The 14239-nt window shown below is 39.0% G+C and overlaps 1 protein-coding gene across 2 annotated transcripts in view; it reads left to right on the top strand.

Annotated features, from left to right (window-relative positions):
* LOC127933373 (alpha-(1,6)-fucosyltransferase) overlaps positions 1–14239 on the top strand; it is an 83343-nt gene that overhangs the window by 65227 nt on the left and 3877 nt on the right. For both annotated transcript variants that reach the window (XM_052530342.1, XM_052530341.1), the window contains 6 exons: positions 2805–2923; positions 5804–5966; positions 6752–6866; positions 10365–10602; positions 12846–13092; positions 13858–14034. In XM_052530342.1, the coding sequence (XP_052386302.1) occupies positions 2805–2923; positions 5804–5966; positions 6752–6866; positions 10365–10602; positions 12846–13092; positions 13858–14034 (1059 nt within the window). The remainder of the gene's footprint in view (positions 1–2804; positions 2924–5803; positions 5967–6751; positions 6867–10364; positions 10603–12845; positions 13093–13857; positions 14035–14239) is intronic.

The raw sequence follows: 14239 nt of genomic DNA, 5'->3' as shown, positions 1-14239 counted from the left end.
TAGAGGTTTTAATCTTTTACCTGCACTGCCGATTTTCAGAGCGCCCTTCACAATGCAAGCTTCCTAATTCATCCCACCCAGAGCAGAAACTACATTACCCATTCACCCTTAAGTTATACAAGTGAATAGCGCATGTGTCGCTTTTCCCACTGTTAAGTGTCAACAACTCAACGTGGCCGGAGAAGGTGTGTGAAACTCGTTGTGAGTTATACTAAAGCAAAATCTTGAGTATTTATTGCCTGATAAACATTAAAAACTGTCTGCGGAGGTTGAGTCATCCTGCAGCCCCCGCTGGCTGTTCATTGGCTGCAGCATCTTTTTTCTAAGTTCTAAAAAAATACCGTAGACGGCAAGGCACAAATTTAGATATTCATTTATCTAATTAATCTATAGCCTATGCACAAAGACAATATGATCTTTTTGTCCCCTTTTTGTTTTAAAGCTTGATGAAGAGAGAGAGCGCAAGTTTCTGCAGCTGAGGAGGACAGTGATGCACGCGCACAGGAGTGATTGACAGTTCGCGGCACTGTGTACAAAAAATACTCCGCTACACAATTATTTCGTTTATTTTCGTTTAAGCTTATTAACGTTAGGGTTACAGAAAGGTCTGATTTACGCACTGTTACAGTCATTGTTTTTTTTGTTTTTTAAACAATGACATTTGAGTTCATGATTTTAATGTTGCTGTTTCTTGTGGCAGACTAAATGAAGAGTAATGTTTCTTGTGGCAGACTGAAGAGTAATCCGGCAGAGTTTTATACTGAAACTTTCCGTCTAAAAGTCCTTCCTTGGTCTTATCCATATTTCTTTGCACGTTGAACACACATAGGCCACAACTGGAAATAAAAAAAACTGCAACCGCGTTAATTGCGTTATTTTTTTTTAACGCGTTAAATATTTCAAATTAATCGAATGCGTTAACGCGCTAATTTTGACAGCACTAATATATATATATATATATATATATATATATATATATATATATATATATATATATATATATATACTTGAGGACTGATTAAGGGTTAATGGCATTAAAATGTATTTAAAGCAAAACAAAAATAATGATTAACAATTTTTTTTTGCATGTTTTTGCAGTTTTTGTATCTGCTCAGACATTTGAAGGTAACTCTTTCAGAACTGAGATTTGTCAGCTCCACAGTAACATCTGCATTTGTGTACTTGAGTAGAGCATGTTTCTGGCCTGAAAAGGAAAGCAATTTGAGTTCATTTAACAAAGTTGTCTCTAACGCAGTATGTCTCCTGACAAACCGCATAAACATGAATTAAACTCAAGGCCTTTGTCTTTCTCACAAACACAACACGTCTTTGCCCACCGACTCTCTTTCTCTCTCACACACAAACCCCACCTCGCTCATTTCCTTTCTCACTCTCTTCTCATTTCATCCTTGACCAGCCAAGAATGACATAAATGTTTGACATTGCACTTTTTTCTTCAATTCCAGCATCCCTCCTCATTCTGTTTCGTCCATCTATATTTTTCTTTTTGTCTGTCTTTCATTCTTCTCCTTCTGTTGACAGTCATCCATATGACCATTTGATTCCAGGTGTAATGGGAAAGCATTGTTTACCATTTCAAAACCCTACCTACAAATGCATTTCCGTCCCTCTCTCCTCAGATAAGACTTCTGCTGCCCTATCCTCATTTTTCCTCCCTCACCGTCTATCTCTGTCTCTCTCTCTTTCAGGTGAGCCAGTTTTTTCACAATGCTTTCTGTTCACGTCAAACACATTTTGAAATACAGCTCAGATTTCCACTACAAACCCACTGCAAGGACACAGAGCTGTGCATGAGAAAAAGGGGAGAACTGAGCTCTGCAATGCTGTGCCACCCCCCATCCCCTAGTGTGTGTGATACACAATCTTAAACATTTCTAAATGTTTTTTTTTTTTTTCACTGCGCAGATTGTGAGGTTTATGGTCTCTTAATGTGATCACTACCTGATCTGCTAGGAGAATATTGTAGTTCTCTAGAAATGCAATCTAAGGCATCATTAATCCACTAAACAAGCAGTGCAATATACAGGTTTGAGAGCGATGAGTCACACACCAATCCTATGCACTAATACCTGTATAAATGCAGCAATAACTGCATACTTGAAATTCATAGTTGTAAAACCACTTGTATTTGTTGTACCTGTTCAGCTGGCACCTAATGGAGAATAACACTTGGTGGCCCTCAGGTAATGCATGTCTGAGAACCCTGGTATATTGAAATTGTAATTAGCATTATATAAAAGCAATAGAATTAGTAATTTAGAAAGCAAAACTGTGTGTGTGTGTGTGTGTGTGTGTGTGTGTGAGAGAGAGAGAGAGAGAATATGCAGGATTTGTTGTCTGACAAAGGAAGTCATCTTATAAATTAACTAGATTTCTCTGAAGGAGTGTCAGGGAATGATGGAGGAATGATGGAGGTTCAGGTCTTGGGATGTTCGCCGGTAATGAAGTTTATAAGATGACAAATGTGTGTGTTGGACGTCAGGAGCCCATGCTGGGCAGGCTTCGGTCAGTTGTTTGTGTGTCTGTGTGTGATGAATAACCCCTGCCACCAAATGAATTGGCCGCAGTGGGTGCCCCAACTGATCATTGCATTAAATTGGTACTGGAAGCAAGGAGCAAAGACCCATGGGAAATTAGCAACCACAATTCACCTTGACCCAGTAGGCCACACGATCACTCTCACTCACATGAGTTTGAATGTTCAGAAGCATTAATGCACAGCATATGAACATGTGGATATCCCAGACAGTGGTCATGCTAGCATGTCTCTCTCTGTCTTCCAGGTTACCTGACGGACAGGCCGATGGTGGTCCCGGAGCCGTGGGTAAACTACGCAACCTTGAAGAGCAACTGATAAGAGCTAAGGAGAAAATCAACTCTTACCGCAGCCTCCCTGCTGATGGTGTGTAAATAACGCAGAATATGAAAAATTACAATTGCCTGCCAGCATTTTCAGTGGCTAAACTGAAAAAAAAGCATAAATTGTATTTCTAGACTCTTACAATTCTTAATATATGAAGCTTTTTGTAATTGCATATATTGTTGATTGTTCATAAGTGTAATTTTTTAAGAATAGCTCTAAAAGAAAAACATTTGTTTTTAACTCATTAAAATTAATTTCTGAATATATTAAGCAAGGTTTTATTTATTTTTCTTATTTATTTTTACTTGGTAAATTCAAGGCCAAACTACAAATTTTGAACGTATCAGAAAAGTCTTTATAAAAGTTTAACTTTTAAGTATCTGAAAAAACATTTTTATTTAATTGAATTGCTTAATGTATAATGCAAATTCAAACCAAACTCTTAACTCAAAAAGAAACTAAAAACTAGTTAGATTTTAGATTTTGTATCTTTAAAGGATGTCTTTAAACACCTCCAAAGGGAGATTTTGTAGATTTACTTAAAGGGGTTGGTTCACCTAAAAATGAAAATTATGTCATTAATAACTCATCCTCATGTCGTTCCAAACCCGTGAGACCTCCGTTTATCTTCGGGACACAGTTTAAGATATTTTAGATTTAGTCCGAGAGCTCTCAGTCCCTCCATTGAAGCTGTGTGTACGGTCTACTGTCCGTGTCCAGAAAGGTAAAAAAAAACATCAACCAAAGTAGTCCATGTGACATCAGGGGGTTAGTTAGAATATTTTGAAGCATCGAAAATACATTTTGGTCCAAAAATAGCAAAAACTACGACTTTATTCAGCATTGTCTTCTCTTCCGTGTCTGTTGTCCGGATCTTTTTGAACCAAATTGAACTGAATCTTTTTAAACGGTTCACAACTCCAATAAGCATTAATCCACAAATGACTTAAGCTGTTAACTTTTTTTTATGTGGCTGACACTCCCTCTGATTTAAAATAAACCAATATCTCGGAGTAATTCTTTTACTCAAACAGTACATTGACTGAACTGAAGATGAACACCGAGCCGGGCCAGATAATGAACAACAGGCTGACTCGTTCTTAAGTCAAGAACCGTTTCTGTCAGACGCGTCCGATGCGAGAACAGAGGAGCTGATGATGCACATGTGTGATTCAGCGTGAAGCAGAACGACACACAGAGCGTCTGAACCGAACTGATTCTTTTGGTGATTGATTCTGAACTGATTTTGTGCTAGTGTTATGAGCCCAGGTAAACCGAAGGCTTGAATCAAGGGCAATCATCGCCAATGATGCCATTATGTAGAGCGCACAGGAATTTGTGGATTAATGCGTATTGGAGACGTGAACCGTTTAAAAAGATTCAGTTCGATTTGGTGAACTGGTTTAAAAAGATCCAGTTTCATTAAATGATTCGTTCGCAAACCGGATATGACAAACTGCTTTGTTTTGAACTCTCTCACAACAGACACAGAAGAGAAGACAATGCGGATTAAAGTTGTAGTTTTTGCTATTTTTGGACCAAAATGTATTTTCTATGCTTCAAAAAATTCTAACTAACCCCCTGATGTCACATGGACTACTTTGATGATGTTTTTCTTACCTTTCTGGACAGTATACAGTACACACAGCTTCAATGGAGGAACTGAGAGCTCTCGAACTAAATCTAAAATATCTTAAACTGTGTCCCGAAGATGAACTGAGGTCTTACGGGTTTGGAACGACATGAGGGTGAGTTAATAATGACATCATTTTCATTTTTGGGTGAACTAACACTTTAACTTCTGGGCATCCTTAAGCATAGAGTTAAATAAATGCATACACGTGTGTGTGTGTGTGTGTGTGTGTGTGTGTGTGTGTGTGTGGTAGTATGTGAGGGCTGACAGCTCTTTTTCAGATGTTCTGTAATGGCTTGCTGTTAATGCTAAGTCAAGGAAAGATGAAATGTGTCAAATTAATAGGAGCCTTTTAATATGGATAAAAAGTGTGTGTGTGGGTGTGTGTTCACAGTGAAGGACGGTCATATCACTACAGGGAGTGTGTGAAAATTGTCCTCTAGCCAACATTTGCCTTCTGTCTACGCGCACACACACACACACACACACACACACACACACACACACACATATAATATACTGTATATATAATTATGTGGATAATGTGGACCAGCACAATATCCAGGGATACTGGTTATTTTATGATGCTGCTAAGCACACATGCACACACACACATCGTCTGTGGCTGGTTTCTGGGTCAGCAACCCTTATTGTATTGCATTGAAGGATCTTTTGAGAGGGGGAGATAGTGGAACTATATACTGTACACAGCCATGTGCCAGATTGTCTTACTGCCACTGATACCCTTATTGAATGACATTGCTTTTTAATCTCACACACATCTCTGTGCATTCACACACATACACAGGTCACACAGTCTACAGTACACATGCATCCTTTCATATGCCCAGCAACAGTGTTTCAGATACCCACTGTATGCTTCATCCACGTGTAAATACAATTCTCTGAATGCTGATGGTTGCACCTTCTTCAAGTGTGTTGATATGAGTAAACTTCGATCAAAGTTTTATTTGATGAATTGAAATTTCAAAAGAACAGCATTTATGTGGAGTGGAAAACTGTAACATTATAAATGTCTTTACTGTCACTTGAACAGAAGTCGAACAGTAGTGTATTTTACGCAATATTTACACAAAATTCACTCAAACGTATTGAAGCAGTAAAGGTGACTAGGTTTTGACTAAGTGCATTATCTGTAAAATAACTGGTGAAAATGTAAAGATGTTGGCTGATTAGTGGACCTGGATGATTGATATGGAACTTTCCTCTCAATAGTGAACATTAGCATTGAAATAATATGAATGTTTGTTTGCGTGTGTATGCAGGCCCAGGAAAGGACCAGGAGGAGCTTAGGAGGAAGGCGGAGAACGGCGTGAGGGAACTGTGGTATTTCGTCCGCAGTGAGTTGAAGAAACTAGCACTGGTGGAGACCGGAGCATTACAGAAACACGTGGACACACTCCTGCAAGACCTCGGACACCAGCAGAGGTTAGACACACATGTCCAGTATATGTAAACATCAGCAATTCACTCATATAGTCATTTTGGCCGATACAGCAGATTGGTCTGCATTATATATCTACACTTCCTTTCAAATGTATGAGGTGGTAGGTATCATAATATAATAATATAGGATACGTTTGACATTATTAGCAGGTCCCTATCCTCTCATCAAATTTACATAACATCAGTAGCTGAAATTCACTTCAGGGGCTTTTCCCCCATGTTTTCAATATCTAAGGCCTCAAAACCATTTTGTTGTACAATAGAAGAGATGAATAACAGTTTAATACTTTTGAATACCAGCATAGAGGAGTATTACATATCCATAATGCACATATATGCAGACTTTGCATCCTTTTTTTTAATTATTGTGCACGCTCATTTTCACTTGTCCTAATCATGTGCTACATTTTATTAAAGTGGAGAAATCCTATCCATCTCTAATCTCTTTCTAAACAGCTGTAATCTCATGGGGCTCTAATACCAATGCTGAGGTTTAATGAGTGTGTATGTTTAGATCAGTGCATTTGCTCGCACTTCAGAAAAAAGACGTCCGTGTAATGCCGAACAGCCGCTAAAAAAATGAAGTCATTACTAGAGCTGTTTTAATTGTATTGTGGATGATTAGCAGCGCATAGGCCAAGCTGACTTTAGTTTGTGACAGTAAAACTAATTAAATATAATTTCTTTACTAAATGTTCTGTAATTAGCCATAATTAATTGGCTTAATTAGCAGCTGTGTTTTACAGTGGTCCTTATGTAATCTTTAGGTCCATCATGTCAGACTTGTATCATCTGAGCCAGGCGGATGGTGCTGGAGACTGGAGAGAGAAGGAAGCTAAAGAACTGTCCGACCTAGTACAGAACAGAATCACATACCTGCAGGTACACCACACACACATTTGGTTTTTCCTTTTGCTTTTTTTCTTTCTTTCCTTAGGAAGGTTTTATTCTGACATTTTCAATCAATTCTTGTGAGTCATGCTGACTAAAAAGATTCATTCAGGTTTGTGAACCGATGCATTCAGTGTATCTTATATAATTATGTCTGTTGGTGGTCATAAGCGAGGCTTTTTCTGTCATGAATAAGTCATCCTTCAATCCTGAATCATTTCCTCAACCAATTTATTGCAAAAAAACCCTGAAATGCTCAGGACTAAAACAAGTATTATTTTATGTTAAAACTTGCGTGTTAGAACTCTCTTGAAAAAGTTAATTTAATGTAATAAAAGGACTACTTTGTGACTCCATATGTGATTTGCTCATTACTTTTATGGCAGAAAAGCAGTCTAATTCTTTAAAAGGTAGAACTAAAATGTGTTAGTGTGTGGAAATCATCTGTTCATGTAAAAGATGTAAAAACACTGATTTGTCCATAACCATTGGACACTATTTTTAGTTTGAAAGGAACTAGTTTGAAAGGCTATGAAGGATGGAAGTACACAACAGTATGACATATTCAATGGACTCTACTTATATCCCGAAATAGATCCAAATTGTCATGATTGGGCTGGACCCTTATCTAAAACGTTCCACACTACTTCCAACTCTCACAGCCTCGGGTTTGACTGCATGTTTTGTTTGTTTTTCAAATTAAATATGGCTTCTGTTGTGAATACAGTCTATGGCTGAATAGGATCAAATTCATTCACCCTCCTCCTTCCCTCTCCGCATATATCATTGAGAGGAGTGATTATATTGCAGTTGGCGGGACAGCAGTATATTGTCCCTCTCTCTAAGATGGGATGGGGCGGTTATTTGCACTGACTCCACACTGGAGACTAAACTGACATTCAGCTGCAACACAATGCAGTTCCTCGCACAAGCACACAGGCTGTAATCAGCAGAGCTCAGCTTCATTTTGTGTGTTTAACCCGTAGCCTGAACTTCTGATAGACTTAAGAACACAGACACATGCTGAAGTTTCAGATTGAATGTCAACAGCACATTGAGGCTTTAAGGCGGGCGTACATGGTGCGAATTCGGATGGTCGGAAGATCGTATGTCCACGCACACGGCACGAGTGAGTTTATATGAAAATCGTACGAACGAGATGATACAACACGATTTTACAACCTGCGAATTCCAGAAACAATCGCACTAAGTCGATAGACGCGTTCGACTTGAAGCACCGCTGCACGCACATATGATCACTGTATGACATTAAAGTACCGCGAGAGCGATAAGAGAGCACACATATCCAATGCATTCGAATCACTCTCGCGGTACTTTAATGTCACACAGGTGATCATTCTGTGAAGCGCTGCTTCAAGTGGAACGCGCCTAATATAACTGCTCTCCCTCTCTCATAACTGCATATAAAATACGGATACGAGCCGCGACCATACGAGCATACGCGATTTCCACACAATTGGAAAAAATTAAATAAATAAATAAATAAAAATTTTTTAAAAAAAATCGCATGTGAACTCGTACGACAGCAAAAAACGCACCGTGTACGCTCGCCTTTAGAAAAGTGATGCTTTTACCTGATAATCTCTGTATTTATAAAAGATTTAGCTTTAAGTTTCATAAAACAGTGGTAAGAAAGGGGTCGCATTTCTGCAATGCCAAGTGCAAATCTTTTTAATTAGTAGGCTTAGTTATTAATAGGCTTTCTCCCAGGTTAGACGGAATCGAGGAGCAAGGAGACGCTGTTTTTTTTGTCAACGTGGAATATTAATATAATCAAAACGGGGAAAAACTGGATCTCATGAAGACATTACTGAAGACGTTTAACAGCCGACAAACAAACTTAGAACAGGGAACACTTTCTATATGGGACTTGATGAGGGCAGGACGAGGAACACCTGGGACTAATGAAACAACATAGGAAACACCTGCGATAAATTAACAGAATACGCAGGGAACAGAAACTGGGTCACAGAAAGAAAACAAACACAAAACACGTAACAGAGTTTGACACTTTCAGTACGATTTACTTAAGAACGGCTGGGGAGTTTCTCCAATACTTCTTTGTGTGAAAAAAAAATACTTTTTAACATTTAATGCTGCATAAGGCATAATTTAAACCTGGCATGCACAGCCTCTTTGAAGACAAGCCCATACATCCAATCAATATTTTTTTTCCTTTCAAGTCATTTAGCAGAAGCTAGCTGAATGGCGAAGTGGAAATTTCTCATTCACAAAAACGGTATTATTATTATGAATAATTGAATTATAAATAATCAAAATTAAATTGTCTGTTTATTTACTGTACTTAGTAATGTAATACAGAAAATTCTCTTTTTTTTCAATTATATTTATCACACACACACTACCGTTTAAACGTTTGGGGACTTTAAGTTACAGTCAGGGTTCCTGCTCAGCATGGAAAAGTATGGAATTAAATTTTTAGTCATTTCCATGTCTGGATAAGCATGGAAAAAATAAATAAAATGTGAACCATTGTTATTATGGCCATTTTTTAAATACTAATGGTAATATACTGTAATATGGGTAAAAAAAAGCCCATTTCTGTTTGGTTGTTGATGATGGTTAAGTTTTGGCACTTTTATATTGTATTGTAACCTACTCATTTGGCCTAGGGGAAAACGTTTGTGCTACCAGTATTATGTTAACTTTGACTAATAGTTTTGTGTCAGTACTGTCCATCAGAGAGACAGGTTCGAGCGGTAATGAGAGCTGGAGTGTGATTAAAGTGATGAAGTGTATTTTACTTTGTGTGTGAGAGACAGACAGGTTGATAACAAAGAAGCTGTGTCTCTTATGAGAAATGACAGTCCTCTGTCTGTCTTTCTACACTACTGTCATCCTTCTCTTATCTTCAGTGCGCTCTCTCTTGCCTCTTTCTTTTGCTATACTCCAGTCATTCGCCTCTCTCTTGTCTCAGTATAAGAGAAACAGAGATAGACGGAGGGACCATTTTCCGTCCTGTTTGTTGCGTCTTCTTTCATCCAGCCACAGTCATTCAAACATTATATTCTTTTGGTGTCATAGCCACATTTATCATTTCCTCCAGCACATACTAAAAATATTTTCATGCACGAGAAATGATTGGACCGTTTCAAAAACCTTGACAAATCTGCTTCTTTCTGTTTTTTGTATTCTGTCATGTTTTTTTCTTACTGGTAGTCTTGAAAGATGTATAATACAAATGTCTTGAACCGCTCCGTGAACAGCACGGTACAGAAGTCACACTTCAGCTGTCAAAAACAAACTCCTGTGGTGTTTTTTTGACGTCTAGCAGATCAAGGAACCTGCTGGACTATAAAAAAAATGCCATATACAGCAGCCTCGAGCTGTATTTCTGCTCACGTAATGGAATTCTGATGTTTTATTTGCGATTTCTTTGTCTAAACGTGGCCGCTGCATGTGTTGAAATCTCTTCAGTCATCTCTCTCTACTGATCTGTATCTGCAGAATCCTCAGGACTGCAGCAAGGCTCGCAAGCTGGTGTGCAACATCAATAAGGGTTGTGGATATGGCTGCCAGCTGCATCATGTGGTCTACTGCTTCATGATTGCCTATGGCACACAGCGCACCCTCATACTGGAGTCGCAGAACTGGCGCTACGCCACAGGCGGATGGGAGACTGTCTTTAAACCCGTTAGCGAAACTTGCACTGACCGCACAGGGGCCTCCACTGGACACTGGTCTGGTCAGTACCACACAAGCCTCTCAAATTCGACACAACACGTAACATACAAGGTTAAAAAATGCAATAATTAAAATTACTGCACACTGAAACGCCATATGTTCAAGTTTTGATCGGGAGAAATCAGTGATCAGGGACCTTAGAGATACACTTTATCTATTTGTTTCTTGTGTTGAGATTAGATACGAGCCTAAGATTTTATATTTTTTGGCATCTTGATGTTTAACAGTGTCAGTCTGTACGATGGTCACATGATTGTTTTTCATAAATTCAACTCAGAATCAAGAACATTTATTTAATAATGGACGTTTTAAAACATTCATTCGGAAAACATACCACTGGTCTTTTTTTATATACTGTGACCTTGTAAAAGTCTGTCAAATAGGCTAAACCCAGCATTCGGGGGATCCTCTACAGCTGGAGTGAACTGGCTGTGCTCTTAAAAGCAAATCAGAGGGGAAGTAGAGACTGCCTTTAAAACATGAAAGAAATGACCCATCTCCCATCACTCTTTCCTCCCAGAGGACACAATCTCTCTTAGTTCGCCCTAAAGCCTGCATTTCTGCACTCCACGGACCAGTGAGACTGACAGAGATGGAGACTGAGCAAGCGAGTTATATTAAAACATGCTATTCCAACTTATTCTTTTACATTTATGCGTTTGCCAGGCACTTTTATCCAAAGCGACTTAGAATGTATTCAAGACTGAGCTCGAAGTGGGCCGGGACTCACTGTTTTTCACATTCCCTGGGAATTAAACCCATGACCTCGGCGTTGCTAGCGCCATGCCATCAGTTTTCACACATTAGCATTAACATCTCGGGTTCTCATAGTATACGCACATACTGACAGTGCCCAAATGAATTCAGCCTAATTGTTGTAGAGCTTTCGAGAGATGGTTCTCATCTATGTACATAGCACAACCCTGTTAATGCCTCTAGTTATGACACTCACTGGGTCAAAGGGCAAACCAAATCCTCCAGGATAATCCTGCTGGCGTTTAGAGAAAACACCCCCAGCAACAGACGCACCTAAACACATGCAGCATTAAAATGAATCAGTGGTACACACGCACAGACAACATGAATTAAAAATAATAAAGAAGCCACCTCCCCTAAAGCCCCCCGCGCTCTTTCATTTATTCATCAGGATGCAAGGACAAGATGTAATTCAGATTCTCTTGCTGCTCTAATGAGGATGAGAGAGAGAGAGAGAGAGAGAGAGAGAGAGAGTTATTTTGTTTATCAGTGCAATGAGGGGTGCTGGGCTGGAAAAACCTCATCCCCATGCAAAGAGCCTAGCAGCAAGGTTATATAAGAACGGCTGGGGAGTTTCTCCAATACTTCTTTGTGTGAAAAATACTTTTTAACATTTAATGCTGCATAAGGCATAATTTAAACCTGGCATGCACAGCCTCTTTGAAGACAATTTTCCTTGATAAAGGATTTTTCCATTACTTCATGCTAGTGGTTGAACAATATGGATTTTTCAATAGTTAGTGCCTTTTGATCCGAATCTAGAGTGTTTCAGCCACCAACGTAATGTGCATATAGTCATAATTCCGCATAAATAACTGCCAATGTGATGTGCATACAAATGTAAATTTGCCATCACCAAAAAAAAAATTTTCACTTAAGATAAAAAAATAAAATTTCTCCGGTCTGCTAATATTGTAATATTAGCCAATACCGATATGGCTTCCAGTATATTGTGCATCCCTAAGGCCTGAAACATATTATTTCCATGTATGTAAATGCATACACATAATAACACATTCAGTGTAATGGCACAGACATTTGAAGGGAACTCAATCACCTGCCCTCCGTTGAGGTTTACTGCTGCCACACTAATGCGAGAACATACTTGAAGAATTTGGCTTATAAGCATTGGCAAAATGTACACCTTGAATACACTGCAAGTCAATTTGGATGCAAGTGCCTACCAAAGGCTGTAATGTAATGTAATGTAATGTAAATTACATATAGATTGTCGCTTGCTTTTAATGTATTCACCAAACATTTGTATCTGTTTTCATACCTACATGTAGTATGTTTCTGGCCTTAGGGTCTTTTTTTCCTTTAATTTTTTCAGCCCCCGCGCTCTAATCCGTGCGAGCAGCTCCTCCTTCGAGCTTTATTGACTTGATAATTGTAAATTAGTCCCCTATTGGAAAAGCATATTTGTCCAATTTTTCAGTCCATACTGCAATATTTAATTACGCTCATTGTCTTGTGCATTGTCTGTAGGTGAAGCAAACGATCGGGATGTACAGGTCATTGAGTTGCCCATCGTTGACAGCTTGCACCCTCGTCCCCCGTACCTGCCCCTGGCTATCCCTGAAGATCTTGCAGACCGGCTCCAGAGGCTTCACGGTGACCCACCTGTGTGGTGGGTGTCTCAGTTCGTCAAGTACCTGATCCGCCCTCAGGCTTGGCTGTCGAAGGAAATGCAAGAGGCCACCAGCAAGCTGGGCTTCAAGCACCCCATTATAGGGTGAGACATTACACATCAAAGCATCACACCAGGCTATTAAAACCAATCAGATGCTACATTTCACTGTATTTTATTAGTGGAGCTTACTAAGACAGAATGCATTATGCTCACTTAATATACAATTGAATTTAAAAAACAAATAAATAAATAATATATATTTTTTTGTATTATTAATTTATATTTTACGTTTAGTTTAATATTATTTATTTATTTATTTATTTATAGGGGATAAACATTTTCAGAAGTTCAGAATAAATACAATAGAATTGAATGGAAATTAGCCAACGTCTGTTTAAAGCCATGGTGAATACCTCAAGCTTAAGAAACACTGGCACTGATAGGCTTTGCATGTATTTACAGTATGTGTGAGAACAGGAGGGAGTGGGAGAAGAGAGGCCCTTTAAAACAAGCCACCACAAGCTCCAACAATCAATCTCCACTTACACCCACTTTTCTCTCTGCTGGGAGCGCAACCACTCACAGCCATATTTCTGTCTCTATCTCTGTCACACACACCATTCTTACTTTCTGTCATCTCTTGATTCAGCCGCCCATCCTTAGACTCACACCATGACACATAATGGTTGGCATTTTCAGAAAATTGGCACCCCAAAGCACAAAACCTTTGAAACATCTGTTTAATTTTTTTCTTAAGACATTTTATTCTGCTGGTCTGTATTTTTTCCTGTTCTTTGTCGACCTTGAATCCAAATCTCACATGGACGCACACAATCAGGCTGATCCAGGTATTGCTCTACTCTCCAGGGTGCATGTGCGCCGGACAGATAAGGTAGGGACGGAGGCGGCATTTCACCCCATAGAAGAGTACATGGTGCATGTTGAGGACCACTACCAGAGTCTGGCCCAGCGCATGCATGTGGACAAGAAACGGGTTTACCTCGCCACGGATGACCCCTCTCTACTGCAGGAGGCCAAGTCTAAGTGAGTACACTACAGTTTATATAGTCTATGAAAACAAGTCTTAATATCTTGTGCGGTTTTGCTAAGCAATTGAATTTATCTTCTCTTAAGGACTTTTAGGTAATTAAATGGAAGATATTCAAGAAAAATAAAAAGAAGCTATCTTAGAATCGTTAATTCCCTAGTGTAAGTTGGCATCATAACCAACATGGTAGGGGTGCATGAT

This window comes from Carassius gibelio, chromosome A17, assembly GCF_023724105.1.
Source record: "Carassius gibelio isolate Cgi1373 ecotype wild population from Czech Republic chromosome A17, carGib1.2-hapl.c, whole genome shotgun sequence".
Lineage (NCBI taxonomy): Eukaryota > Metazoa > Chordata > Actinopteri > Cypriniformes > Cyprinidae > Carassius > Carassius gibelio.
Note: the sequence above shows the minus strand (reverse complement) of the source record. Positions and strands in the feature narration are given on the sequence as shown.